The 27,854-nt window shown below is 44.1% G+C and overlaps 1 protein-coding gene across 1 annotated transcript; it reads left to right on the top strand.

The window, feature by feature from the left end:
- Positions 1–273: 273 nt before the first annotated feature.
- LOC149438570 (extracellular calcium-sensing receptor-like) lies at positions 274–24,023 on the top strand. Its single transcript, XM_089659713.1, has 6 exons — positions 274–492; positions 7,502–7,793; positions 14,807–15,637; positions 17,939–18,163; positions 19,001–19,124; positions 22,733–24,023. Exons 1-6 carry the CDS (start codon positions 287–289, stop codon positions 23,644–23,646), a joined length of 2,592 nt encoding a protein of 863 aa, XP_089515839.1. The 5' UTR covers positions 274–286; the 3' UTR covers positions 23,647–24,023.
- The last annotated feature ends 3,831 nt before the right edge of the window (positions 24,024–27,854 follow it).

Raw genomic sequence — 27,854 nt, 5'->3', positions numbered from 1 at the left:
CCATGGGTCCTCAACCTGTGGCCCTCAGGCTGTTGAAAAACTACAAGTCCCATCATGCCTTGGCCTTTGGGAGTCATGCTTGTAACTGTCAGCCTTGCAATGCCTCATGGAAGTTGTAGTCCTGCAACATCTAGAGGGCCACAGGTTGAGCACCCATGCTTTAACCACTGAGTCTGTTATATAATATGCTAACCTCGTACTCTGTTATCTTCCAGTAGGACTGGTTGGCTACACTCCATCTGGAAGGGTCCATCTCTAGATCACTAGGATCACCTTAGCGGTCATCATGAGTAAACTTCTGCAAGTCCTCCTCCTCCTGTCGTGGTTGGGTGAAGGTCAGTCTAGCCCTGCCTGCAGTCTCCAAGGTTGCTCAATGGATACCTTCTCACAACCCGGTGATATTCTTCTCGGTGGAGTTTTTGTGGTTCATTCTGGAATCATTTTCCAACAACCAACCTTTCGGGAGAGGCCAAAGCTGGTTTCTTGTACGGGGTAAGTTCTGGAGACAGTGTAAGTGACATTCATGAGGTCGTTTTCTGTTTGTGGTCAGCTTCTGATGTATACAGTCTTGGACAGGTTACCATGTGTTCTGCTTGTTGCTCTGGACACTACAATATACAGTAAATACTTTACTCCAAGATGTAATTACTGAACCTTTTGGTAGCTCAAAAAAAGTGCTGGATACGTCTTTCTTGTTCAGGAAGGTCATTGTAAATTTTTTAGTCAGAATTGAAAAAGGCCCTTATTCAAAGTCTCAATTACACTTCTTCTATCCACCCCCTACCCACCTCTGAGCACAGTCCCACTACCGCTCCTTATGGAGAATACACAGCAAAGTATAATTTTGTGGTTCTAAGTAATTTGTTAATAATAACAAAAAAGCAGTAAAATAGATACCCTGCACCTAGCAGCAATAGACCCCACAAGTAACAAAATACCAACCCAGCAACAACAGACCCTCAGGAGCAACAACAGATTTCCCAGCAGCCAGCATCAATACACTCTCCAGCAGCCAGCATCCATACACTCTCCAACAATAGACCCTTTTTGAAAACTAGATCTCTTCCAGCAACAATAGATCCCCCACCAGCCACAATAAACCTCCCCAGCAACAATAGTCCACCATGCAAAAAAAGATCGCCTCCAGTGACAATAGATCCCCCTTCAAACAATTGTAAAAACACACACAGGAGGGTGCAAACGCCTAGTGAATTACCACCATACAACTTTAGTAAATGCTAAAAATACAAATGGATACTCACAAACATAAACGACAACAGGCTTTTTATATATATATACTCCAGCCATAGATGATGCTAACAATACGGTAGAAAATCTGGCACGTTTCGGGACATACCACCATCAGATACTACATATGGAGTATATACACTCACTGGCCACTTTATTAGATACTCCTGTTCAATTGCTCGGTAACACAAATTGCCAATCAGCCAATCACATGGCAGCAACTCAATGCATTCAAGCATCTAGGCGTAGTGAAGATAACTTGCTGAAGTTAAACCTGAGCATCATAATGGGGAAGAAAGGGGATTAAAGCGACTTTGAACATGGCATAGTTGTTGGTGTCAGACGGGCTGGTCTGAGTATTTCAAAAACTGGTGTGATGAAGATCAGAAATATTATTTTATTTTTGTGTTGTTTTGTTGAAATCATCAAGTGTGTCCAACAGTCAGCTTGTCTGCTTAATTAAATCATGTAATTCCTCTGCCCTGCAGGGGTTGGGAGATGAGGTTGATCTCAGCAGGAGGCACAGACAGCACTGTGTCCTGTGGCTGTGAAAAGCCAGACATGCTGGCACCAGGGGCTTGAGGCTTGGTCAAATTGAAAGGACCATATAATGTCCCTATGGTGGGAGAAAACTCTCAGAATGTGCAGAGCTTGAGTCAGGATGGACAGAGCAGGCCTCACTAGGAGATGCATTGAACTGTACTTTGCTGGGACTTCTGGTTCTACATTGTCTGTGTTGCTTTCTGGACACTGGGACTTTGTTCTACTTTCTGCTCTTCCATCAACTGTTCCCTGTGTGGTCTTAAAGCTGCGGCCAGGACACACAGCCCTCCGAAGACCCGTGAAGAGTTGGTGCCTATCTGCCTAGACTTCCTCTGCTGAGGCCACTGCTGGCTGGTGAGTCCCTGAATTGCTACCCTGTGCCAAGGGCTTTGCCCTGTGTGTTGGACTTAACCCTATTCTGATCAGAACCCTTTGCCTTGTGTGCTGGACTTAATCCTGCTATGTCCTGTTTGCCCTGTTGACTACCTGCCCTCTGCTCCCCCATTTTGCCACTCTGAGGATCATTATTCATTGCTGTGTCTTGTGTTGTTCTGTGGACTAGCTGTCCTATTGTCTGCACCCCAATAAACTCCCCAATAAATGCCCGCACGTTGGGTTTCATGTGATCTGTCTCCATGTGTTCTCTCTCTGTGCTCCTAGTTCATCACACTAGGGTTTACAGAGAATGGTCCAAAAAAGAGAAAATATCCAGTGATCGGCAGCTGTATGGACGAAAATTCCTTGTTGATGTCAGAGGAGAATGGGCAAACTGGTTTGAGATGATGGAAAGGCAACAGAAACTCAAATAACCACTCGTTACAACCAAGGTATGCAGAATACCATCTCTGAACTCACAACTCCAACCTTGAAGCAGATGGGCTACAGCAGCAGAAGACCACACCGGCTGCCACTCCTGTCAGCTAAGAACAGGAAACAGAGGCTACAATTCGCACAGGCTCACCAGAATTGGACAATAGTAGATAGGAAAAAATGTTGCCTGGGTTTGATGAGTCTCCATTTCAGCTGCGACATTCAGATGGTAGGGTCAGAATTTGGAGTAAACAACATTAAAGCATGGATCCATCCTGCTTTGTACCAATGGTTCATGGATGTGCAGCCAACAAATCTGCAGCAACTGTGTGATGCTGTCATGTCAATATGGACCAAAATCTCTGAGGAATGTTTCCAACACCTTGTTGAATCTACGCCACGAAGAATGTAGGCAGGTCTGAAGGCAAAAGGGGTCCAACCTGGTACTAGCAAGGAGGACTTAATAAAGTGGCCAGTGAGTGTATATGCAAAGCCTGTTGTCGTTTATGTTTTTGAGTATCTATTTGTGTTTTTAGTATTTATTAAAGTTGTATGGCGCTAATGCACAAGGAGTTTGCACCCTCCTGCGTGAGTTTTTAAAGGCCCTTAATACATAATAATTACAGAGAGGAAACATTTCACAAGAATTGAACTCTGGGTATGACAACAGAAACTGCAAAGCCTACAGGAGTTGTTATCAATATTTTGGAGCAGGGTGGTGCTGTGGACATGGCATATCTTGATTTCAGCAAGGCATTTGATACAGTACCACATTATGATTTAATACAAAAGTTGTACAAGCTAGGACTTTGCCTTTGGGTGGCTCAGTGGATATGCAGCTGGCTAAAGGATAGATACCAGAGTGTGGTTGTAAATGGCGTCCACTCTGAACAGAGACCAGTCACTAGTGGTGTACCACAAGGCTCTGTACTGGGTCCTGTTCTATTTAATCTATATGTAAGTGATAGAACTAAAGGGTGGTTGGCTAAGGTATGTCTTTTTGCTGATGACTTGGGATGGGCTTCATGTTCGAGTCAAACCTAAGTTTGACTCAAACATGGGCCGTTCGTGTGTTAGCTGAACACAGTACAGGCGTTCGGCGAGCTATTCGCCCACCACGCCCCACAATGCACTACACCCGACAGTGCATTGTGAATGGTCAAAGCAATGCACCAGACCACAGGTCAGGTGCAATGCTTTGGCCAATCACAGTGTGATGATGATGTCATAAGGGGGGCGGCTGAAGCCCGCCCCCTTGTGATGTGGTCACAATATATAAGAACTGTCATTGCGGCACAGCTGTCAGATGGCATCGTGAGCGTCTTTTTACTTTTTTTTTTTTTCGGGTAATGGCAGGCATCGCAATTGATGTTGGATCTACTTCGGGGGGCATTTTTTTAATTTTTATTTTTAATAAAGAACTTGTCAAAGACTGTCTCCTGTCTTTTTTTACACTACACTTTTTTTCGTGAATGGGTAGCGGTACGGATATTCATTCACATACAGTAGGGGGGGGTGGGACCCTGGGGCTTTCAGATTCCACCCCCCCCCCCCCCCCGGGGCTTTCAGATTCCAATAAGCCCTCCACCTGCAGACCCCCACAACCACAGCCCAGGGTTGTGGGGAAGAGGCCCTTGTCCCCATCAACATGGGGACAATGTACTTTGGAGGGGTTAGCCCCCGTGCCCAAAAGCACCCCCCCATGTTGAAGGCATGTGGCCTGGTATGGTTCAGGATGGGGGCGCTCGCTTGTCCCCCCACCCTTTCTTGACCTGCTGGGCTGCATGCTCAGAAAAGGGTCTGGTATGGATTTTGGGGGGGACCCGCATGCCATTTGTTTTTAAATTTTAGCGTGTGGCTTCCCCTCAAAATCAATACCAGACCCAAAGGGCTTGGTATGGATGGGAAGGGGGAGTTTTTTTCCTTTTAACTTGCTTAATTGCCAGGCAATGTCGGCAATTCTTTTTGCATTCAGCTGTCAGTGGGGAACCTCACTGACAGCTGAAACATGAATGAATGTCTCACTACTAAAATACCTATTGCTATTCTGTCTCTCAGTGTTACAATATACCTACCATTCGATTTTTAGACTGATCATTTCTTTGTGAGCGGACAAACATTCAAAATCAGCAGGGGATCAAATACTTATTTCCTTCACTGTATATTGAACATTTACATCAGTCCCTAACCCTGATTCCTCTATATAGATCTTTATATCACTAGAGGGGTCGCTGACAGGAGGGAGGAGGTCCCGATTCCTCTATATAGATCTTTATATTACTAGAGGGGTCACCAGCAGGAGGAAGGAGGTCCTGATTCCTCTATATAGATCTTTATATCACTAGAGGGGTCACTAGAAGGAGGAAGGAGGTCCAGATTCCTCTATATAGATCTTTATATCACTAGAGGGGTCACCAGTGGGAGGAAGGAGGTCCTGATTCTTCTATGTAGATCTTTATATCACTAGAGGGGTCACCAGCAGGAAAAGGAGGTCCTGATTCCTCTAAATAGATCTTTATATCACTAGACGGGTCACCAGGAGGAGGAAGGAGGTCCTGATTCCTCTATATAGATCTTTATATCACTAGAGGGGTCACCAGCAGGAAAAGGAGGTCCTGATTCCTCTAAATAGATCTTTATATCACTAGAGGTGTCACCAGCAGGAGGAAGGAGGTCCTGATTCCTCTATGTCGATCTTTATATCACTAGAAGGGTCACCAGCAGGAGGAAGGAGGTCCTGATTCCTCTATATAGATATTTATATCACTAGAGGGGTCACCAGCAGGAGGAAGGAGGTCCCGATTCCTCTTTATAGATATTTATATCACTAGAGGGGTCACCAGCAGGAGGAAGGAGGTCTTGATTCCTCTATATAGATCTTTATATCACTAGAGGGGTCACCAGCAGGAGGAAGGAGGTCCTGATTCTTCTATATTTTATTTATACATTATTTATTTGTTACAGGTACTTATATAGCACCGTCAATTTACGCAGCACTTTACATATACAGTATATTGTACATTCACATCAGTCCCTAACCTTCAAGGGGCATACAATCTAAGGTAGATCTTCATATCACTAGAGGGATCACCAGCAGGAGGTAGGAGGTCCTGATTCCTCTATATAGATCTTTAGATCACTAGAGGGGTCACCAGCAGGAGGAAGGAGGTCCTGACTCCTCTATATAGATCTTTAGATCACTAGAGGGGTCACCAGCAGGAGGAAGGAGGTCCTGATTCCTCTATATAGATCTTTATATTACTAGAGGGGTCACCAGCAGGAGGAAGGAGGTTCTAATTCCTCTATATAGATCTTTATATCACTAGAGGGGTCATCAGCAGGAGGAAGGAGGTTCTAATTCCTCTATATAGATCTTCATATCACTAGAGGGGTCACCAGCAGGAGGAAGGAGGGCCTGATTCCTCTATATAGATCTTCAGATCACTACAGGGGTCACCGGCAGGAGGAAGGAGGTACTGATTCCTCTATATAGATCATTATATCACTAGAGGGATCACCGGCTGGAGGAAGGAGGTCCTGATTCCTCTATATAGATCTTTATATCACTAGAGGGGTCACCAGCAGGAGGAAGGAGGTCCTGATTCCTCTATATAGATCTTTATATCACTAGAGGGGTCACCAGCAGGAGGAAGGAGGTCCTGATTCCTCTATATAGATCTTTATATCACTAGAGGGATCACCAGCAGGAGGAAGGAGGTCCTGATTCCTCTATATAGATATTTAGTTAGACCTCATTTAGAATACTGTGTCCAGTTCTGGAGATCTCACTTACAAAAAAATATTGATAAGATAGAATGAGTCCAGAGACGGGGAACAAAAATGGTGAAAGTTCTTGGGAGATAAAACATATCAGTGGAGACTTCTGGAACTTAACATGTCCAGTATGGAGGAAAGAAGGGAAAGGGGAGACATGACTGAAACCTTTAAATACATCAATATACTTTTTACTGGACCTCTTTATCCTTGCCTTGTAATTCTACAACAAAATAATGAAAGATAATTCTGTTTGAGACAGAAGATGATGGACTCGGTATTGACTGTAGTCTTTAAATCACCATCAGATACTCTTATGGTCATTCTCATTTCTATGGCTCTACCCACTTCCATTTCATAGCCCGCTCTTTACTCATTTTTTAACCCCCTGCTAATGGTGGTGTTGGTTGTTCACACATTGGTATCCTAATAGTTAAATAGTTAATAGCATGTAGCACTGCCTTCAAAGGGACTGACGGCTGAATGGGGCCACTTGGCCAAGTCACAAGTAGATTTTCTAAATTTTGTTAAAAGTCCGAGAATCAACACTGCTGAATCAGTACTATATCAGTGGTGTCACTGAAAAGAAAAAATGCTCCTGTGTTGGTGGTGTCACTGAAAGTAAAAAATGTCCCTGTGTTCATGGTTTCACTTGAAGGAAAATACTGTATCTGTGATGTTACTAGAAGGAAAAATGTCATTACTTTCCTGGTGTCACTTGAAGGAAAAACTATCCCTGTGTTTGTGGTGCCATTGGCAAGCCATTGGTCAAGCATTGGCAGCCTCAATCTCTGCCTGACATCTTTCATGGGTTCTGGTGCCTCCATCAGCTGCTTGTTCCAGTCTGTTCCTCTGGGGCTTCTTCACCTGGTTCTTCAGTGGTCTCCTCAGCAGTCTACAAAAGCACCTCCCTGGCTCATTACCAACCTAGAGTAGTCACCTATGGACTGGACTCTCAGGCTCCCATGCCACTTTGTGCCCTTTCACTCCTCATCACCATTTTGAGGGGTGTTTGGACAACAGCTGTAAGGGAAGCCCTCTAATCACTTCTACCTCTAACCAGAAACATGACACTAGCATACTCCATTATATTCCTTGATCTCACATGTTCTCTCATCTTGTGTAGGTTCCATATTCGATATTATCGAGATATTCTGGGCCTCATGTTTGCAATAGATGAAATTAACAATTCTCCAGACATCCTGCCTAATATTACCCTTGGCTTCAGTGTGCTGGATTCCTGTATGTCGGAGGTCCGGGCTGTGGCTGGAATTTTGTCCCTGCTGTCAGGACTTGGAAACCCCTTTCCTGGATATGGTTGTCGAACACATTCAGCCATGGTCGGGATTGTAGGTGACAATTATTCCTTTTTATCTATTCCAATTGCCCAGATAACTGGCGTCTTCCAGTTCCCACAGGTATATAAAAATTATAGATGTTGTATATGGGTGTATTTATGTGAACACGCTGTGCCTTAAGCTGAATTCCAGACAAACAGCTAAATATGGAGGTAAGATATATAGTGGACTTTTTTACCTGACAAAGTGATTGTAATTCTATTCAGCCAGAGTTTTGAACCAGCCACCCTTCCTAGACAGCATTGCCATGTCAGTGACTTCCTATCTCTCTGCTGATGTTAATAAATACAGCTTGGTCACCAACCTCCCCACTGAATGCTGATTGGGTTCAGGAGCACCCCCTCTCTCTGATGAGGTCATAACTCTTTTCCTAGTAGCAAGTTACCAGCATTAAAATGACATCACTGCACAATAGGGATTGGCTGTATGTTCGAGTCGAATGTTAGTTCAACTCGAACATCACTCATTTGTGTATTCACCCGCCACGCCCCACAATGCACTGCGCACTGCCAGTGCATTGGGATTGGCCAAAGCAATGCACCCGGCCTTATCAGGTGCAATGCTTTGGCCAATCACAGTGCATGATGACATCACCCCGCCCCTTTGTGATGTCATCACACTATTTAAGAACTGTCATCGTGGCCCAGCTGTCAGACGGCCGGGAGCCAACATCAAGAGCAGAGTGGGGTTTTTTTTCCTCTTTTTGGATTGGCAGTGGCGGTGGGCATCATGATTGATGTCGGATCTACTTTGGGGGACATTTTTTAAATTTTTGTTTTTAATAAAGGACTTGCCAAACGCTTTCTCCTGTCATTTTTGCACTACACTTTTTTTTTGTGAATGAGTTGCAGTACCGCATACTCATTCACATAGGGGGGGCTTGGATCTGGGGGACCCCTTATTAAACAGGGCTTCCAGATTCCAATGAGCACCCTGAATGCAGACCTCGACAACCATGGCTGGAGGTTGTGGGGAAGAGGCCCTTGTCCACATCAACATCTGGACAAGGTGCTTTGGGGGGGTGTCCCCTGTCCCAAATCACTCCCCTGTGTTCAGGGCATGTGGCCTGGTATTGCTCAGAAGGGGCGCTCACTCATCCCTCCCCTTTCCTCCTTTCCTAACCTGCTGGGCTGCATACTCAGATAAGGGTCTGGTATTGGGTGGGACCCCACTCTATTCTTTTTTTAATGTGGTGTAGGGGTTCCCCTTATAATCCATACCAGACCCGAAGGTCTTGGTATGGATGGGGGGACCTCACGTGTTTTTATTTTTTAATTTTTTTAATTGCTGCAACTCTTTATACATTCAATCTCATTAAGAATGTGGTTAGTAGCTGTGCGGTATCTTACTGCATACTCAGATGTGAATTAGTGAATTGTACCCTCTGTTGGAAGTTCACGGTTCAACTTTTGTTATGTTCGAATGTTCAACTACAAACTGAACAGGGGGGTGTTCGGCCCATCACTACTGCACAATGCCCATAGCAAATCCCCCCTTTCTCCCCGTCTCAATCCTAGGTTGCAAAGGAGACTGATATAAAGACAGGTCTGGACACTTGTGCTTGATGTATTGATTAGTTAATTATATTAGTTTTAGGGAATACATGCCTGGATTGAGTGGTGGTCTTTTCTATATGGCTGGAGCTCAGCTTTAAGCACTTGAGCTCCTGAGGATTTACCCCCCTTAATGACCAGGCCTCTTTTTGCTACTCGGCGCTGCACTAATTCAACTGATAATTGCGCGGTCATGCAATGCTACACCCAAACAAAATTTATGTCCTTTTTTTCACACAAATAGAGCTTTCTTTCGGTGGTATTTGATCATCTGTGCGCTTTTTATTTTTCACGCTATAAACAAAAAAAGACCAAAAATTTTGAAGAAAAACAATATTTTTTACTTTTCAGCTATAAAAAATATATAGTAAACTCAAAGTTGGTTATAAATTTAGGACAAATGTATTCTGCTCCATGTTTTTGGTAAAAAAAATCCCAATGAGTGTATATTGATTGCTTTGTGTGGAAGTTATAGCGTCTACAAACTATGGTATAGATACTGCAATTTACGCCATTTTTCTGCTATACAGCACTGCGCTAGTTTAACTGACAATTGCGCGGTCATGCAATACGGTACATAAATGAAATTTACATCCTTTTTTCCCCACAAATTGAGCTTTCTTTCGGTGGTATTTGATCGCCTGTGCGGTTTTTATTTTTTGCGCTATAAAAAAAAAGGCTGACAATTTTGAGGAAAAAAAAACAATATTTTGGACTTTTTGCTATAAAACATGTCCAGTAAAAAAAAATGCAAAAATCAAATTTAGTCATAAATTTCTGCCAAAATACATTCTGTGACATGTCTTTGGTAAAAAAAAATCCCAATACGTGTAAATTAATTGGTTTACGTGAAAGTTATAGCGTTTACAAATGACGGGAAAGATACTGGGATTTTTAATTTTTTTTATACTAATAATGGCGCCGATCAGCGACTTATGGTGGCGATCAGGGACTTATGGCGGGACTGCGGGACAGCGGCGGACATTTTGACACTGGGGGGGAACTGACTTGGGGTCACTGACATCCCCAGTGACACCAATACAGTGATCAGTGAAAAAAACCCCACTGATACTGTACTAATGGCAATGGGGAGGAAGGGGTTAACATTAGTGTTCACTGTGTAAGGGGAGTGTTTTACTAGGGGGCGGGGGTGTGTGCTGGATGGGGGAGGGAGGGGGGAGCTGATCGAGGGAAAGAAATTCTTTTCTCTCTCTTCAGCTTGTTGGGGAACTATCACAGAGCAGGCTGTGTGTAAACAATGCAGCTCTGCTCTGTGTCAGTGATAACAGCTCATCGCGGGAAAACGGCCGGTAAAAACCGTCCGTGACCCGGCGGCTGACACCTGCTGCGGACACCCGCGGGACAGGCAGGGTGGGCGCGCGCCTCACGCGCGCCCCCTACCTGTTTTGCGGAGGTCCGTTTTAAAACGTTGTTTTCCCTACGAGCACCGCCCTGCCGCCGTTTATAGGCAGTGGCTGGGCGGCATGTGGTTAAAGCAATTTAACCCCTTCAATATTTAACGCTTTCGCCCCCCTTCTTGCCCAGGCCACTTTTCAGCTTTCAGCGCTGTAGCAATTTGAATTACAATTGCTCAGTCATGCAACACTGTACCCAGATGAAAATTTTCATCCTTTTTGAGACAGATAGAGATTTCTTTTGGTGGTATTTATTCATCACTGGGTTTTTTATTTTTTGCTATATAAAATATATATATATTTTTTAATTTCTGTTTAAAATTTTGCAAATAATTGATCTTTCTTCATAAATTTAGGCCAAAATGTATTCTGCTAATTTTGGGGTAAAAAAAACCCAAATCAGTCTTTATTATTTAGTCTTTGTGAAAGTTACAGAGACTACAAACTATAGTATATACCGTATTTTTCGCTCTATAAGACGCACCTGACCATAAGATGCACCTAGGTTTTAGAGGAGAAAAACAAGAAAAAAAATATTCTGAACCAATGGATTGCAGAAATAGTACAGGAAATGACCAGAGACTGTGGACACAGTACAGGAGATGACCAGAGACTGCGGATGTACTACAGGAGATGACCAGAGACTGCGGATGTACTACAGAAGATGACCAGAGACTGCGGATGTACTACAGGAGATGACCAGAGACTGCGGATGTACTACAGGAGATGACCAGAGACTGCGGATGTACTACAGGAGATGACCAGAGACTGCGGACACGGTACAGGGGATGACCAGAGACTGCGGACACGGTACAGGAGATGACCAGAGACAGCGGACATGGTACAGGAGATGACCAGAGATTGCGGACATGGTACAGGAGATGACCAGAGACTGCGGACACGGTACAGGAGATGACCAGAGACTGCGGACACGGTACAGGAGATGACCAGAGACTGCGGACACAGTACAGGGGATGACCAGAGACTGCGGACAGTACAGGAGATGACCAGAGACTGCGGACACGGAACAGGAGATGACCAGAGACTGCAGACACGGTACAGGAGATGACCAGAGACTGCGGACACGGTACAGCAGATGACCAGAGACTGCGGACACAGTACAGGGGATGACCAGAGACTGCGGACACAGTACAGGAGATGACCAGAGACTGTGGACACAGTACAGGAGATGACCAGAGACTGTGGACACAGTACAGGAGATGACCAGAGACTGCAGACACAGTACAGGGGATGACCAGAGACTGCAGACACAGTACAGGAGATGACCAGAGACTGCAGACACAGTACAAGAGATGACCAGAGACTACATACATAGTACAGGGAATGACCAGAGACGGCAGACAGTACAAGAGATGACCAGAGACTGCAGACATAGTACAGGAGATGACCAGAGACTGCAGACAGTACAGGGGATGACCAGAGACTAAAGACAGTACAGGAGATGACCAGAGACTGCGGACACAGTACAGGGGATGACCAGAGACTGCGGACACAGTACAGTAAATGACCAGAGACTGCAGACAGTACAGGGGATGACCAGAGACTAAAGACAGTACAGGAGATGACCAGAGACTGCGGACACAGTACAGGGAATGACCAGAGACTGCGGACACAGTACAGTAAATGACCAGAGACTGCAGACAGTACAGGGGATGACCAGAGACTGCAGACAGTACAGGGGATGACCAGAGACTGCGGACACAGTACAGGAGATGACCAGAGACTGCGGACACAGTACAGGAGATGACCAGAGACTGCGGACACAGTACAGGAGATGACCAGAGACTGCGGACACAGTACAAGAGATGACCAGAGACTGCGGACACAGTACAGGAGATGACCAGAGACTGAAGACAGTACAGGAGATTACCAGAGACTACAGACAGTACAGGGGATGACCAAGAGACTGAAGACAGTACAGGGGATGACCAGAGACTGAAGACAGTACAGGAGATGACCAGAGACTGCAGACAGTACAGGGGATGACCAGAGACTGCAGACAGTACAGGGAATGACCAGAGACTGCGGACACAGTACAGGAGATGACCAGAGACTGCAGACAGTACAGGGGATGACCAGAGACTGCAGACAGTACAGGGGATGACCAGAGACTGCGGACACAGTACAGGAGATGACCAGAGACTCAAGACAGTACAGGAGATTACCAGAGACTACAGACAGTACAGGGGATGACCAAGAGACTGAAGACAGTACAGGGGATGACCAGAGACTGAAGACAGTACAGGAGATGACCAGAGACTGCAGACAGTACAGGGGATGACCAGAGACTGCAGACAGTACAGGGGATGACCAGAGACTGCAGACAGTACAGGGGATGACCAGAGACTGCAGACAGTACAGGGGATGACCAGAGACTGCAGACAGTACAGGGGATGACCAGAGACTGCAGACAGTACAGGGGATGACCAGAGACTGCAGACAGTACAGGGGATGACCAGAGACTGAAGACAGTACAGGGGATGACCAGAGACTGAAGACAGTACAGGGGATGACCAGAGACTGCAGACAGTACAGGGGATGACCAGAGACTGAAGACAGTACAGGAGATGACCAGAGACTGCAGACAGTACAGGGGATGACCAGAGACTGCAGACAGTACAGGGGATGACCAGAGACTGAAGACAGTACAGGGGATGACCAGAGACTGAAGACAGTACAGGGGATGACCAGAGACTGCAGACAGTACAAGGGATGACCAGAGACTCAAGACAGTACAGGGGATGACCAGAGACTGAAGACAGTACAGGGGATGACCAGAGACTGCAGACAGTACAAGGGATGACCAGAGACTGAAGACAGTACAGGGGATGACCAGAGACTGAAGACAGTACAGGGGATGACCAGAGACTGAAGACAGTACAGGAGATGACCAGACACTGCGGACCTTTAGGGAAGGAAGGGGAGCGGGTACCTGAATATGACAGGGAGCTTCTCCCACTTCCAAGGAGTTGTCCTCGCTTTACTGTGGGCACCCGACTGTGACATCCGGGTGCCCACTGCGCATGCGCGAGAAGCGCTGCACTTTGTGAATGGCCTGGCATCTCCTGGGACCTGTCATGTGTCCCAGAAGATGCTGGACCATTCACAAAGTGCAGCACTTCTCGCGCATGTGCAGTGGGCACCCGGCTGTCACAGATGCCGGCGCGGGAAGACTGCGCAGCGCTGGACCGAGGTAAGGTCCTGCATCAGAGAACAGCCGAGCGGCCAGCCCGGTATTCTGACATGGTGGCAGCGGAATACCGGACCGGCCACTTTATATTCGCTCCATAAGACGCACTGACATTTCCCCCCTTTTTTTGGGGGAAAAAAGTGCGTCTGATGGAGCGAAAAATACGGTATATTTGAAAATCAATCAGCTCTGTTCCTTTAATACATGAAATAATCATTTTGTATTTACTTGGGTTATGTTTGTGTAATATTAAAGATTGTTTGATGATCTTAATTATTTAATTATTTAAATGTGACAAATATGCAAAAAAAAAATCAGGAAGGAGGACATCATATGAAGTTGAAGGAATAACTTCACTCCCGCTTGGCCTTCATGTGTCTATAGGCCAGGCGGGAGGATTAATGTCTTATATAAAGTCCTATTTTTAATTTCTGATAAAAACACCCAATAAAGATTTATTATAGACAGAGTCTATAATGATATTTTGGTGACTGACATGGGGCACCCATTTCTGCTAGCACAGTGATTGTGCTTTTTCTACTCTTTTCAAAGAAGTGATAATTTACAGAGAGAGTTGGTCTGTAGTCTTCCTGTGGGAACATCTCATTCTTTATGTGGCTCAACCTATAATTGATTGCTGTGCCATCTAGCAAGGACATTGACTGTCCCTTGGCCTACAGATAACATCCATCTGTAAAACTAAAAATATGGCACAATGTTTCTGTCTTTGACTTCATTGGGGAGATCTTCCTTAATTTCCAGTCCCCGTGACACCAGGATAATACATGAGGAGGTATGGTTGTAACCAGGAAAGGAAGGCATGAACATCAATAAAAAAATGTCACAAATTCTAATTCTTCCCCTCTCCGCTTAATAATGTCATACTCTTTACAGATAAGTTATGGGTCTACCTTTTCAACTCTCAGCAATAAAATACTGTTCCCGACATTTTTTCGCACGGTACCCAGCATATTTCAGCAAATAGCTCTTGCTGACCTCGCCAGGAAGTTTGGTTGGACGTGGGTCGGTATTTTGGTGGCAGACGACGATATTGGGTATCAGGGTGGACAGATTATAGAAGCTAGGATAAAAAGCAATGGAGGCTGTGTTGCCTTTCTGGAGAAGATCCATGTCAGTTATTCAGACAAACAGATCAAGAGAGTGGTAGACGTAATTAAAAAAAGCTCTGTCAATGTGATTCTTATGCACTGCCCAGATGTCCATATTAAAGCCCTGCTAGAAGCTTTATTTGATGAGGGGGCTATTGGGAAAATTTTACTTGCTTCAGATTACTTTGGACTTTCACCTGGAGATTTCTCCAAGAAAACCTGGAAGGTTCTAAATGGGACAATTGGACTGATTCCCCGTACTGGCACCATGCCAGGGTTTGAGGAATTCCTTCTGAACCTTTACCCAACCGGCAACTCAAGTTACCCATTTATTAGGTCATTCTGGGAGAAAGCTTTCAGCTGCCACTGGACTAATGGAGATAGTGAGAATTCAAATACTGATACAAAGACAGATGTGACCTGCACCGGGGAAGAAGAACTGGGCAGTAAGGTTTCCCAGTTATTTGAAATCAATGATCTCAGCTACACTTTTCATGCCTACCTGGCTGTTTATGCCTATGTACATGCTCTGCATTCACTCCTTGGCTGCCCTACTGGATTAAATGGATTTTTTAATGGGACGTGTGGAAATGTTAAAGACGCTCAACACTGGAAGGTGAGTTGTTGACTGGCTGGTTCAGAATATTATTAATATTATTATTATTACTACGAGTTTATATAGCGCCAAAGGGTTTGCTCAGCGCTGTACAATAGGGGGGACAATACATGGCACAGTACAACAACAACAAACAATGTACGAGGGGTAAGAGGGCCCTACTCTTACGAGCTTACAATCTAGGAGGGAGGGGGTAAAAGGTACAGTAGGAAGTGGCTGAGGGGGATGAAGTGGTGGGAGGAATGAGGGAGGATGGCCGTTAGGTGAGGGTGGGGTAGGCTTCCCTGAAGAGATGGGTTTTGAGGGAGCGCCTGAATGTGAATAGGGAAGGCGACAGTCTGATGGATTGGGGCAGTGAGTTCCAGAGGATGGGGGAGGACCTGGAGAAGTCCTGCAGTTGTGCATGGGAGGAGGAGACCAGGGAGCAGGATAGAAGGAGGTCCTGTGAGGAGCGAAGGGTACGGGTAGGGTGGTACTTGGTGATAAGGTTGGTGAGGTAGTCAGGGGCAGTGTTGTGAACGGCTTTGTAGGTCAGGGTTAGGAGTTTAAATTTGATGCGTTGGGCAATCGGGATTATTAATCATTTGAATTCTAAAAAAGCACTGAAAATAAAATAACAGGTTGAAAACACTAACATAACCCATACAGTGCACATAAATAAGTAACTGTGCCAGTTCTGTGTATACATTAACAAATGTGGACCTGCAGCAGGTCCTTAAACTGCCAATTTTGATCAAAGTTTTTAGAAGCCAGCCATCTCAAAGAAGATGATATGTAAGAGTATCTTTCGAAAGAGACCCTCCAGTTGTAGCTTGTTGAGTTAGTATGGATAAGATATTAGACTTTACTGTCTAAGCTATCAAGAAAATAATTCTTCACCACAGCTGACTGGTAACCTGAAGAATCTTGAATTTGTCAAAACATTATTCCATATGTAGTGCAGACCCCGAAGCTGGTCCTGCTGTTTTTGTCCTGGGTTCTATTCCTTATTGGGTGCCCAACATCCAGGCACACAGTGGTTTTCCAGTCTCTCAACACAATAACCAGACAGCAAGTATCTTTTTTTTAAGTTTTATGCTAGTTAAACTTGGTTGGGATGTAGGGTGAGCCTTGGGATATCCAAATGTAGTGCAAGCTGTAACAGAGGACACTCTCTAGTAGTAGCTAACTCCTCAGGATGGATCTCTTTTGATAAGAGATAGCAGACATACAAGTTCCCGCTTTGGCAGCAGCCCAGAGTCTGAAACTCTGGAACAGTCTCTCCCGGGGTTAAGCAACAATAGTCACTAAGATTTCTCTCTCTCTCTAACCTTTACTCACTGTGTATATGGTTGCCTCCTTCTGGTACCAGCCAGACCCTGTACCACGAACTTCCAGGACAGATCCTCTGCAGACTTTCTCCAAACAGTTCTCCTCAGCTCTAGAAACAGGACCCCCCAGCTCGCCCTGAGCTGGTACCTCAATGAAATTCCTGTAGTCTTCAGCTAATCTTCCCAGAAGGGCAGCAGCTCTTCAGGCTGGGTCTTCTCCTCCTGGACAAGGCCCTGCTGTTTCAGGCCCTAGACTATTTATACACATCTCAGCCCCCTGCTGGTCACCCCCTTGACTAGGGATTGGCTAAGGCTGTATGAATATTCAGCCCAGGGTCTGTAAATAGGGGGAAGTAGTTGAGGCTGCAACCAGCAGGGCTTACTATTGTTTGATAATAGCTTGGTTATAAACCCTACAGAAGATCAGATTGGATAACAGGATCCTCCCCCAGCTTTTAAATCGAACCGTGGCCTGTTTAATCTCTATTAATATCCACTAGGAATAAATACTGTATATCAATGTTAAGTTTAGATGGTGATTAAATGGTTTAATTTATCAAGTTTACCTTTACATTATCTAATTACCTCCATGGTTTACTTAATTACCTCCTCCATGGTCCCATGGTAGCCAGGGGTTTGTTCTACTCCAGTGCAGGAATGTTGGTGCACACTTTGTTGTCATTACCTACAATGCTGGACCATAAGTGGTCACAGGTATTGAACTCTACATGATAACACTGGTGGGGGAAGTCATAGACCAGCAAGAAGAAATGCTTTGGTTGACTGGTTTTGTTAGAGCTGGAAACAGTGTAGAGCCTTCAGGACCATAGATCAAAGTAAGTTTTACTCTATGTTAGATCATGCCCTCAACAAAATGAAAATTAGAACTCTCAACAGCTATGGAAAGAAGGGACATTATTTAGGAGTTGGGCTTTCAATATGGCTGCAAATAAACTTCCAATATATTTTTGATATTCAAAAAATGACACAGGTGTTCCGTTACCTCAAGAAAACAAGTTTCCACTCAAAGTCTGGGGAGATAATGAAGTTTAATGCCAAGGGGGACCTTCCAGCTTCCTCTGATGTCTTGAATATGCAGATCCTCAAAGACAACTTCAACTTGGTGAAAGTAGGAATGATTGACCCTGAAGCTAAACTGGGAGAGAAGATCAGTGTGAACATCAGTGCTATACTCTGGAATGATCACTTTTCACAGGTAATTGATGCTGACCCTGTGCCACTGGTTCTGTCATTTTGTTAGATTATGGTGGCTTCAAATAAGGTTTTTTAATGTTTCATGGATGAAGAAATCTGAGCCTGCATCTGTACATTGTGATTAAATGGGAAATCCACTACGGGAACAGTATGGGGAAGTCTCTTTTCTATTCCAGCTTGATTGTGCCCCTGTGCACAAAACTCATTTCATAAAGAAATGGTTGGGTCAGTTTTGTGTGGAGAAACTTTTATTGAAGGTCCCAAAACAAAACCAACATAATGACCACTTATGTATCTTAACTATTTCTTGAGATGATAGGTGGGAAGTGACTTGCAATTGTAATAGACAAGCTGTCCATGATATTAATATTGACCAAAGTTGACCATATATAGGTGACAGTCTCCTGGCCTTTTTGGCCAGATTGGGTAACAATCCCATATTTGGTGTGGAGGAACGTTTACTGAGGATCCCAAAACATAAACAGCACAATGACCACTTTATGGCCAGATTGGGTAACAATCCTATATTTCCGGGCACAGCATGACAGCCCAAATGAGAATTCACAGGAAAAAATCAATCAAGTAGAAGCTTACTCAACTGCTGTTGCCTTCTCTGCCACAAATACACTTCCATTCTCTGTTGCCCTCATGAATGTGACTAGAATAATCCTGTTTTGGGGAGACACTGGCCTAAAGGGGTCATACCATAAGGGTGGAATGGATATGAGTGAACTCTTGTCCCTTTTCATTTTAATGAAAAGAAGAATGGAACTGAAAATCTAATTCCAGTCTTCTGCTTTCTTCATGCTCCGTCATGATAGTTTTGTCTCCTTGGCAGGTCCCGATCTCTGTCTGCAGTAACAGCTGTCGACCTGGGTACAGGAAAGCCCCTCTGGAAGGAAGACCCAACTGCTGCTATGATTGTGTCCCCTGCTCTGAAGGAGAGATGTCAAATTACACAGGTGTCTGATAGAGAAATGGCTGAACATTTGATATTAGTGTTGGCTGGTTAACTGGTTTTAGTATCTCATCTAGACACTGTTTCAGGCCTGTCCATCTGGGAGAAAGCCCTAGGAAGAACTGAAAGGATTATGGGTTTGTTTATAAAGGTTAACATAGTAATCAGTCTTTGTTATCAGTGATGTAGAGCAGGGGTCTCCAAACTTTATAAACAAAGGGTCAGTTTCCTGTCCATTGAAATTTAGGGGGGCCAGACTCTGGCCAGTAGGTTAAGCAAATGTCCTGGTGCCAATGGGAGTAAACAATGCTCCATCATTTTTTTTGGGGGGGGGGACATATAGTGCCCCATCATTAGTGTCAGTGGGAGGAATAGTGACCCATCATTGTTTTTTTGGGACAAACAGTGCCCTATCATTAGTGTCAGTGGGAGGAATAGTGCCCCATCAGTGGTTTTAGTGGGATAAATAGTGCCCCATCATTGGTGTCAGTAGGAGGAATAGTGCCCCATCAATGGTGTCAGTGGGGGGAATAGTGTCTCATCATTGGTATCAGTGGGAGTAACAATGCCTCATAATTGGTAACAGTGGGAGTAATAGTCCTCATTAATATCAATGTGAGGAATAGTGTTCCATCACTGCTGTCAGTAATAGTGCCCCATCATTGGTGTCAGTAGGAGGAATAGTGCCCCATCAATGGTGTCAGTGGGGGGAATAGTGTCTCATCATTGGTATCAGTGGGAGGAATAGTGTCCCATCATTGGTGTCAGTAGGAGGAATAGTGCCCCATCAATGGTGTCAGTGGGGGGAATAGTGTCTCATCATTGGTATCAGTGGGAGTAACAATGCCTCATAATTGGTAACAGTGGGAGTAATAGTCCTCATTAATATCAATGTGAGGAATAGTGTTCCATCACTGCTGTCAGTAATAGTGCCCCATCATTGGTATCAGTAGGAGAAATAGTGCCCATCATTGGAGTAAGTGGGAGCAATAATGCCCATCATTGGTATCAGTGGGAAATATAGTGCCCCATCATTGGTGTCAGTGGGAGGAATGGTGTCCCATCACTAGTTTCAGTACTAGTGCCTCATCATTGGTATCAGTGGAGGAATAGTGCCCTATCATTGGTGTAAGTGGGAGGAATAGTGCCCCATCATTGGTATCAGTGGAGGAATAGTGCCCCATCATTGGTGTCAGTGGGAGGAATAGTGTCCCATCATTGGTATCAGTGGGAGGAATAGTGCCCCATCATTGGTGTCAGTGGGAGGAATAGTGCCCCATCATTGGTGTCATTGGGAAGAATAGTGCTCCATTGTCGATGTTATTGGCAGGAAATATGCCCCACTGTTGCTGATGGTGGTTAAGGGCCAGACAAAAGCAAGGGCCACATCCAGCCCCTGGGCCTCAGTTTGGAGACTACTGACATAGACTGATAAAAATGGTAAACAAATTTAAAATAAAAATCTTACCACCACCTTAATAAATGTTTTTTATACTTAAAATCCACTGCAACATTGTCCTTCACCTGTAGTCACCTTTTACATATGTTTTTTATGCATGATCCAATTGGAAGCCACCAAAAACTTATAAATTCTGAGCAGATTGTGCCACAAAATTACACTCACTGGTCACTTTATTAGGTACACTTTGCTAGTACCAGGTTGGATCCCCGTTTGTCTTCAGAACTGCTTTAATTTTTCATGGCGTAGATTCAACAAGGTGTTGAAAACATTCCTCAGAGATTTTGGTCCATACTGACATGAGTTATTGTTACCTTTCTATCATCTGGAACCAGTCTGCCCATTCTCCTCTGACCTCTGACATCAACAAGGCATTTTCCACCACATAACTGCCGCTCACTACATATTTTCTCTTTTTCTGACCATTCTTTGAAAAACCCTAGAGATGGTTGTGCACGAAAATCCCAGTAGATCAGTTTTTTAAATACTCAGACCAGTTCGTCTGGCACCAACAACCATGCCATGTTCAAAGTCCCTTAAATGCCCTTTCTTCCCCATTCTGATTCTTGGTTTGAACTTCAGCAAGTTGGCTTCACCACATATACATGCCATTGAGTTGCTGCCATGTGATTTGCTGATAAGCAATTTGTGTTACCAAGCAATTGAAAGGTGTACCTGATAAAGTGGCCGGTGAGTGTATTTTTTTGATTGCATGATTGCATTTAGTGTGCAAGGATGCTGATAGGTGGTACAGGCAGTGATTTCATTAGCAGGAGGGTACTGGTCCAGCAGGAACTGCCTGTGCCCAAGTGGCGTTCCTAGGGAGAGGTGTTCCTCACCAAGTGCCCTGATGACGAATTGCAGAGTGTTCCAGGTGCTAGAATGCAGAGAGTGAAAAGAAAGAAGCCATAACAGTCAGATGGAGTGATCTCCATCCTATGGTAGAAGTACTCTGTAGTCCAAGTCAACAGGGAGAGAGGCGCTGGTGTAGTGTGTGCTGACGTAAGTAAATACACTGAACACCAACGCCGGGTTTTTTTCTATTATGGTCTAAGCCTGCTATTGAAGAAATGCTAGTGTGACAGAAGAACTAGGGCACAATGGTGTCACAGGAATATATTGGATACAAAGTGGTCACAAAGGGACACTGGATACTATAGAGAAACAGAAAGTATGAGATGGATGTCCTATGCTGCCTGCATGTATAGTGAAGGTGTCCTAGGAGTCCTAGAAAGGACCAAGGAACAAGGGATGATGGCCTTTGCTTCAGAATAGCTGTCAGATTGCAGCCTTCAGATGTACCCATGCAGGTGGCAGCAGAACTGAATAAACCGAATACTCTGGTATCACAGGTGACACCAGATACACAGGGGGTCACTGGAGACACAGCATGTATTGGGGTCACTGGAGACACAATATGCACATGGGTCACTGGAGATACAAGTTGCGTGGGGGTTACTGGAGACTTAGGATGCACTAGTGTCCCTGGAGACACAGGATGCGCTTGACTCACTGGACACACAGGATTCACAGCAATCACTGGAGATTCAGGCTGCAAAGGGGGCATATGAGTGCACAGGGGGCACAGTGTATGGAGCACATGAGCACTGGAGACACAGGAGAGTATAGAGGAGCAAGGAACACTGAAGACACTGAGGGTGGACAAAGGTGCAGCAAGGCAGAAGACATTGGGATCACAGGATTGCTAAGGATGCTTGGATCCATAGGTGGTTTGGCAGCTAACAACAACATGCTGCTCGATAGTCATGCAATGCATTTTCCAGCATGTACTACACAGTTCTTTAAGGAAGTTGCCAGGATCCGATCAGCTGGGGAATCACCGAGATCCAAATTCTGTTGCAGTGGGAAGCAGATGAGTTTGACACCATCTACAGAATATCATGACCAAGAACCCACCACCCCTTTCTATTCATGAATGAGTACCTTTGGATTAACTGGAACACAGGTCTTCTCAATAGCTGACCTCACAAACGCAAACAATAGTTTAATTGTAACTTTTATGCTATTAAAATGGGTATAGAGCATTCGCACCTACTGATAAGATTATTATTTCCAATGCCTTTATAAAATACTGCAACCAAAGACATGATTTATTCTGGTCACTAATATAACATTTCCATATTCTTGTTTAGATGCGGATGGGTGTATCATGTGTCCTTCAAATCAGTGGTCCAATGAGGAGAGGGACAGGTGTGTCCCGAAGGTTTTAGAGTTCCTATCATATGATGAACCCTTGGGAATCATGCTGGTGACAACAGCTGCCATGTTGTCAACCCTCACACTCTGCATCCTAGTTATCTTCATTCAATATAAGGAAACGCCCATTATCAAAGCCACCAATAGGGAGCTGAGCTACATCCTGTTGGTGTCTCTCGTTTTCTGCTTCCTCTGTAGCCTAGTTTTCATTGGGCAACCTTCCACTTTTAGCTGTCTCCTGAGACAAACCTTCTTCAGTGTGGTCTTCTCCATCTGTATCTCCTCAGTCTTGGCCAAGACTATCATGGTGATCATTGCCTTTAAAGCCACCAATCTGAACAGTCCTTTAAGGAAATGGGTGGGCCCCACCATCCCTCGTAGTGTTGTTGCGATTTGTTCTGTTTTGCAGATCAGCATTTGCTCATTTTGGCTAATCAAGTCTCCTCCTTTTCCCATGCTGAACACCAAGAGCTATAAAATAATATTTGAGTGTAATGAAGGACAGAAGGTATTTTTCTACATGACTCTGGGGTTTATGGGATTTCTTGCCATGGCAAGTTTTCTAGTGGCCTTCCTAGCAAGAGACCTTCCTGGAAGCTTCAACGAGGCCAAACTGATCACCTTCAGCATGCTGGTCTTCTGTTGTGTCTGGATCTCCTTCATCCCGGCCTATCTGAGCACCAGTGGCAAATACACTGTGGCTGTTCAAATATTTGCCATCTTGGCCTCCAGTGCAGGACTGCTAAGCTGTATATTCCTACCAAAATGTTATATTATCCTGGTAAAACCGGAGAAGAACAATCGGGATTACTTATCAGGCAATAAAAAAAAAAGAAATACGATTAAATAAAACTTTCTCACCTTGTAGAAATTTTATGCTAAAAGGGAAGCTTTTTTTATTTCATTTTTAGATATTCATCAACTTGAAGAAAACTTTGGGTACAAGTAAATGTTGGATAGTCAACAAAAAAGCATTGTATCTTTTTTTAACTTCACATGGACAACTACAATCTATAGAACTCTTGAAACAATATATGTTACTTAACTTTTTATGGTTTACACAATCAGAGAAACACAGATTTACTTAATTATTTATCTTCTCGGAAGTACAAAGTGTATTACGGACAGACAATAGGTAACATTACAAGTTTTTTGGTCAATGTATCACCTTTTTTAAGACCCAAGTAATTTTTTGACATATTTGTTAAAAATAAATTCTAAGAACAAATATAATGTGTGTGAGGATTGTATTTTCAATTTAAATTCTCATTAGCACATCTATCAGATCTAGCCTCACTTGCATGTGCTAACATACAGAACTGCATGGTAGAGGAGACCTCTGAGTCCTCATACACACTTGATGTTTTTACATCTGCTGTTTTTGACTTTTGATGTTTTTTTATACAGCTAGTAAACCCCCCAGCATGTTATCCTATGTGTCCATGCACACATAGATTGTAATTAATGTTTTTTGGTTGGGAAGTTTTTTGGCTGGAAAAAACCCAGGACTAGTGGGTTTCTAGAGGAGTTTTTTAGATGTAAAAACACTATAACGCTGAAAAACGCAGTAAAATGCGGTAAAACGCAGAAACCCAGGATTTTGGGACTTTTTTTTTACCATATACAGTACTATACTAAACATGCAATGTCTGCTACCCATCTCTACAAATCCCACTGGCAACTCAATAAACAAATACAATTCAAAATGCTAAAAACAAAATACAAAGCCACCCACAACTTTGCCATCACCAACCTTATCTCCACACATTGCCAAAAACCATCCACTCTGCTCCTCTCAAAACTTCCATCTCTCTAGTTCCATCACAACCTCTTGCCATGATCGTCTCCTACAAGACTTCTCCAGAGCTTCTCTGATTCTTGGGAACTCTCTACCCCAGTCTGTCAAACTATCTACTAATCTATTCACCATTAGGTGATCCATGAAAACTCATCTCTCAAAGGAAGCCTATCCCACCTCTGCCTAAACGTTTCTTTTTTTTATAAGCTACTCCTTCACAGAATTAGCTTTTGTACCACTTCCCCTTTCCTATTAGATTGTAAGCTTTTATGAGCAGGGTCTTCCTAACTGTTTTCTCTTGATTTACAAAGTAACTGTACTGTCTTCCTTTGTTTTATTAATAGCTGTTGGTGCTACAGTTGCAAGAAAAAGTATGTGAACCCCTTGGGATTACGTGGAGTTTTGCATAAATTGGGCATAAAATGTGCTCTGAACGTCATCTAAGTCACAATAGAAGAACACAGTCTGCTGAACATAATACTACACAAACATTAGATGTTGCCATGGTTTAATTGCACATAACATGTAAACATTCACAGTACAGGGAGGAAAAAGTATGTGAACCTTTGGACTTAATAACTGGTTGACCCTCCTTTGGCAGCAATAACCTCAACCAAAAGTTTCCTGTAGTTGCAGATCAGACCTGCACAACGATCTGGAGTCATTTTGGACCATTCCTCTTCACAAAACTGTTTCAGTGTAGCAATATTCTTGGGATGTCTGGTGTGAATCGCTCTCTTAAGGTCATGCCACAGCATTTCAATCGGGTTGAGGTCAGGACTCTGACTGGGCCACTCCAGAAGGCGTATTCTGTGCTGTTGCAGCCATTGTTTTGTTGAATGACTTGTATGCTTTGGGTCATTGTCCTGTTGCATTACCCATCCTCTGCGGAGCTTCAGTTGGCGGACAGATGGTCGTACGTTTTCCTGCAAAATGTCTTGATAAACTCTGGAATTCATTTTCCCATCAATGATAACAATCCGTCCAGGCCCTGAGGCAGCAAAGCAGCCCCAAACCATGATGCTCCCTCCGCCATGTTTTACAGTGGGGATGAGGTTTTGATGTTGGTGTGCTGTGCCTTTTTTTCTCCACACATAGTGTTGTGTGTTCTTCCCAAACAACTCAATCTTGGTTTCATCTGTCCACAGTATATTTTGCCAGTAGTGCTGTGGAACATCCAGGTGCTCTTTTGCAAACTTTGTTGGCTGTAACCACTTGTACATAGTTCAGGAAGTTGTCCTCGGTTTCTCAGCTCCATTGGGAATCCTGTACACCCCCCCACCCCATCCAAGTTCTAAATCCCCAAATAAAACTTCAAAACAAGCTCAAGGACTGATTACTGACTCTTGAACACAAGTCTATGTGCAGAAGTGTGTTGCCTGGCTGTTTCGGACTATAGAGAGGACCCAAAACTTCAGCGACTCCTAAGGGGATAGTGCTACACACTTTTCCTCCATTCTACCTGTATGGAAGCTGCCCTAACAGTGCCATCTGTGCAGGGAGGCTACATACCAACACTTGCTAACTATGGAACTCAATCCAACCTGTCTAGCATAATCGACCTATAGATAATTCCAGAGAACTGGGATAGCAGCACATGTTAAACACTTGCCCTCCAGGCATCCAGTTTATGGACACCCACCCAGTTGTGGTAGATGGCATTCTTGTTAATCATTTAGCAGATGTTGCAGTCTGAGATCACTCCTCATGACATTTTTCTGATCACAGGAACCAAGAAGGTGAGTAGGTGCAGCACCCAGCAAAGCTCCCTTTGACTTTTAGCCGTGTGGGGAACATACGGCTTGTCTGCAACCATTGTTATGTAGCAATGCAAGTTTTTAGATTATGTTTTAGGCTGCAGGGCACCTTGATGACATTGAGTCCCCCATTACAGAACGGAACTAAAACAGTCATTGGGAATTTCAGCAAACAAACCTGTTTTAGGTAAGCCTTTCATGTTTCAGCTGACCTAAATCTGATCTCTAGATCCCCCTTCAGTTTTGAACAGTTGTACAGTTTCCAGCACTGGAATGGCTTACTCTGATTTCATGTGATTAGAAGCTGCAACAAGTCAGATAGAGCTCTGCCTCATTTCCTGGCTGGAGGACATTTAGAATTACCTAGCCCTTTCCTCCCCATCCTGATTGTACCTAGCCTGCTCTTTTAATTCATTGGATTTTAGTTCTAACAATCATGGAGGTTCACATGTGGGCATTACCTAGTGTGGTCTGCATAGCCTGCCCAGGAAAGCCCACTCCTCCAGGCTGACATTCATCCATCAATGCATTTTTGCATAATTCTTTGCATCAGGGCTGAGGGCTCTTGAGAGGAGTGCTGAGGCAATGTGCTGTGATGTTATCAGGAAGCTATGCACAGCACTCTGGCAGAATTTCTCACCAGCTATGATCTGCCTGCATTGCACAGAAAAGAAAAGAGACCCAGTGATGACATCACTAGGGCTAAATTAAGGTATGTAATGAAAATGGAAAGGTTTTATCCAAAAATGTAATTATTCTGTTGATAAGTGGGAAGGAGGAACCAGGGAATGCAAAAAAAAAGCAGATTAAACTTCAGCTTTAAAGGAGGGAGATGCCTGGATGTATATTACTGTATATAGCTCTCTAAGCTAAGCCCAGATAGGAAATGGATAACTTCCAGATCTCCATTAGACCTCTATCAGAGCTCTATCATACCTCCATTAGCTCCTCTGAAATTCCTCAGTGTAATAAGACATGCCTCATTAACCAAAAAATGGGCAGACCTGTGGGAGGGCTCCAGACCTCCATCAGACCTCTATCAGATCTCTGTCAGACCTCTAACATACCTCCATCATACCTCCATTAGCTCCTCTGAATTTATCAGTGTATTACGACAAGCTTCATTAATCAAAAGTGGGGCAGATCTGTGTGAGGGCTCCAAAGACCTGTCAGACCTCAATCAACCCCTTCTGAGTACACCAATTTAATACAACAAGCCTCAATAACTAAGAGTGGCTGACCTGTGTACAGGTTTCAAGCCTCCATCAGTCCTTTATAAGACTTCCATCAGTCCTCTGTTAGCTCCTCCTGAATTCCTTAGTGAAATATGACAAACCTCATTAGCCAAAAGAGGGTGGCAAATCTGAGTGAGAGTTCCAGACCTCCATCAGACTTCAATCAGCTCCTCCTAAATTCCTCTGTGTAATACGAGAAGCCTCAACAACCAAGAAAGAGGCAGAGCTGTGTGAAGGTTCAGACTTCCATCAGACCTCTATCAGACCT

This window comes from Staurois parvus, unplaced genomic scaffold (assembly GCF_062004578.1).
Source record: "Staurois parvus isolate SC_StPar_1 unplaced genomic scaffold, SC_StPar_1.0 ptg001181l, whole genome shotgun sequence".
NCBI classification, from domain to species: Eukaryota; Metazoa; Chordata; class Amphibia; order Anura; family Ranidae; genus Staurois; species Staurois parvus.
The sequence above is the reverse complement of the archived record's forward strand: the minus strand, read 5'-3'. Positions and strand labels throughout refer to the sequence as shown.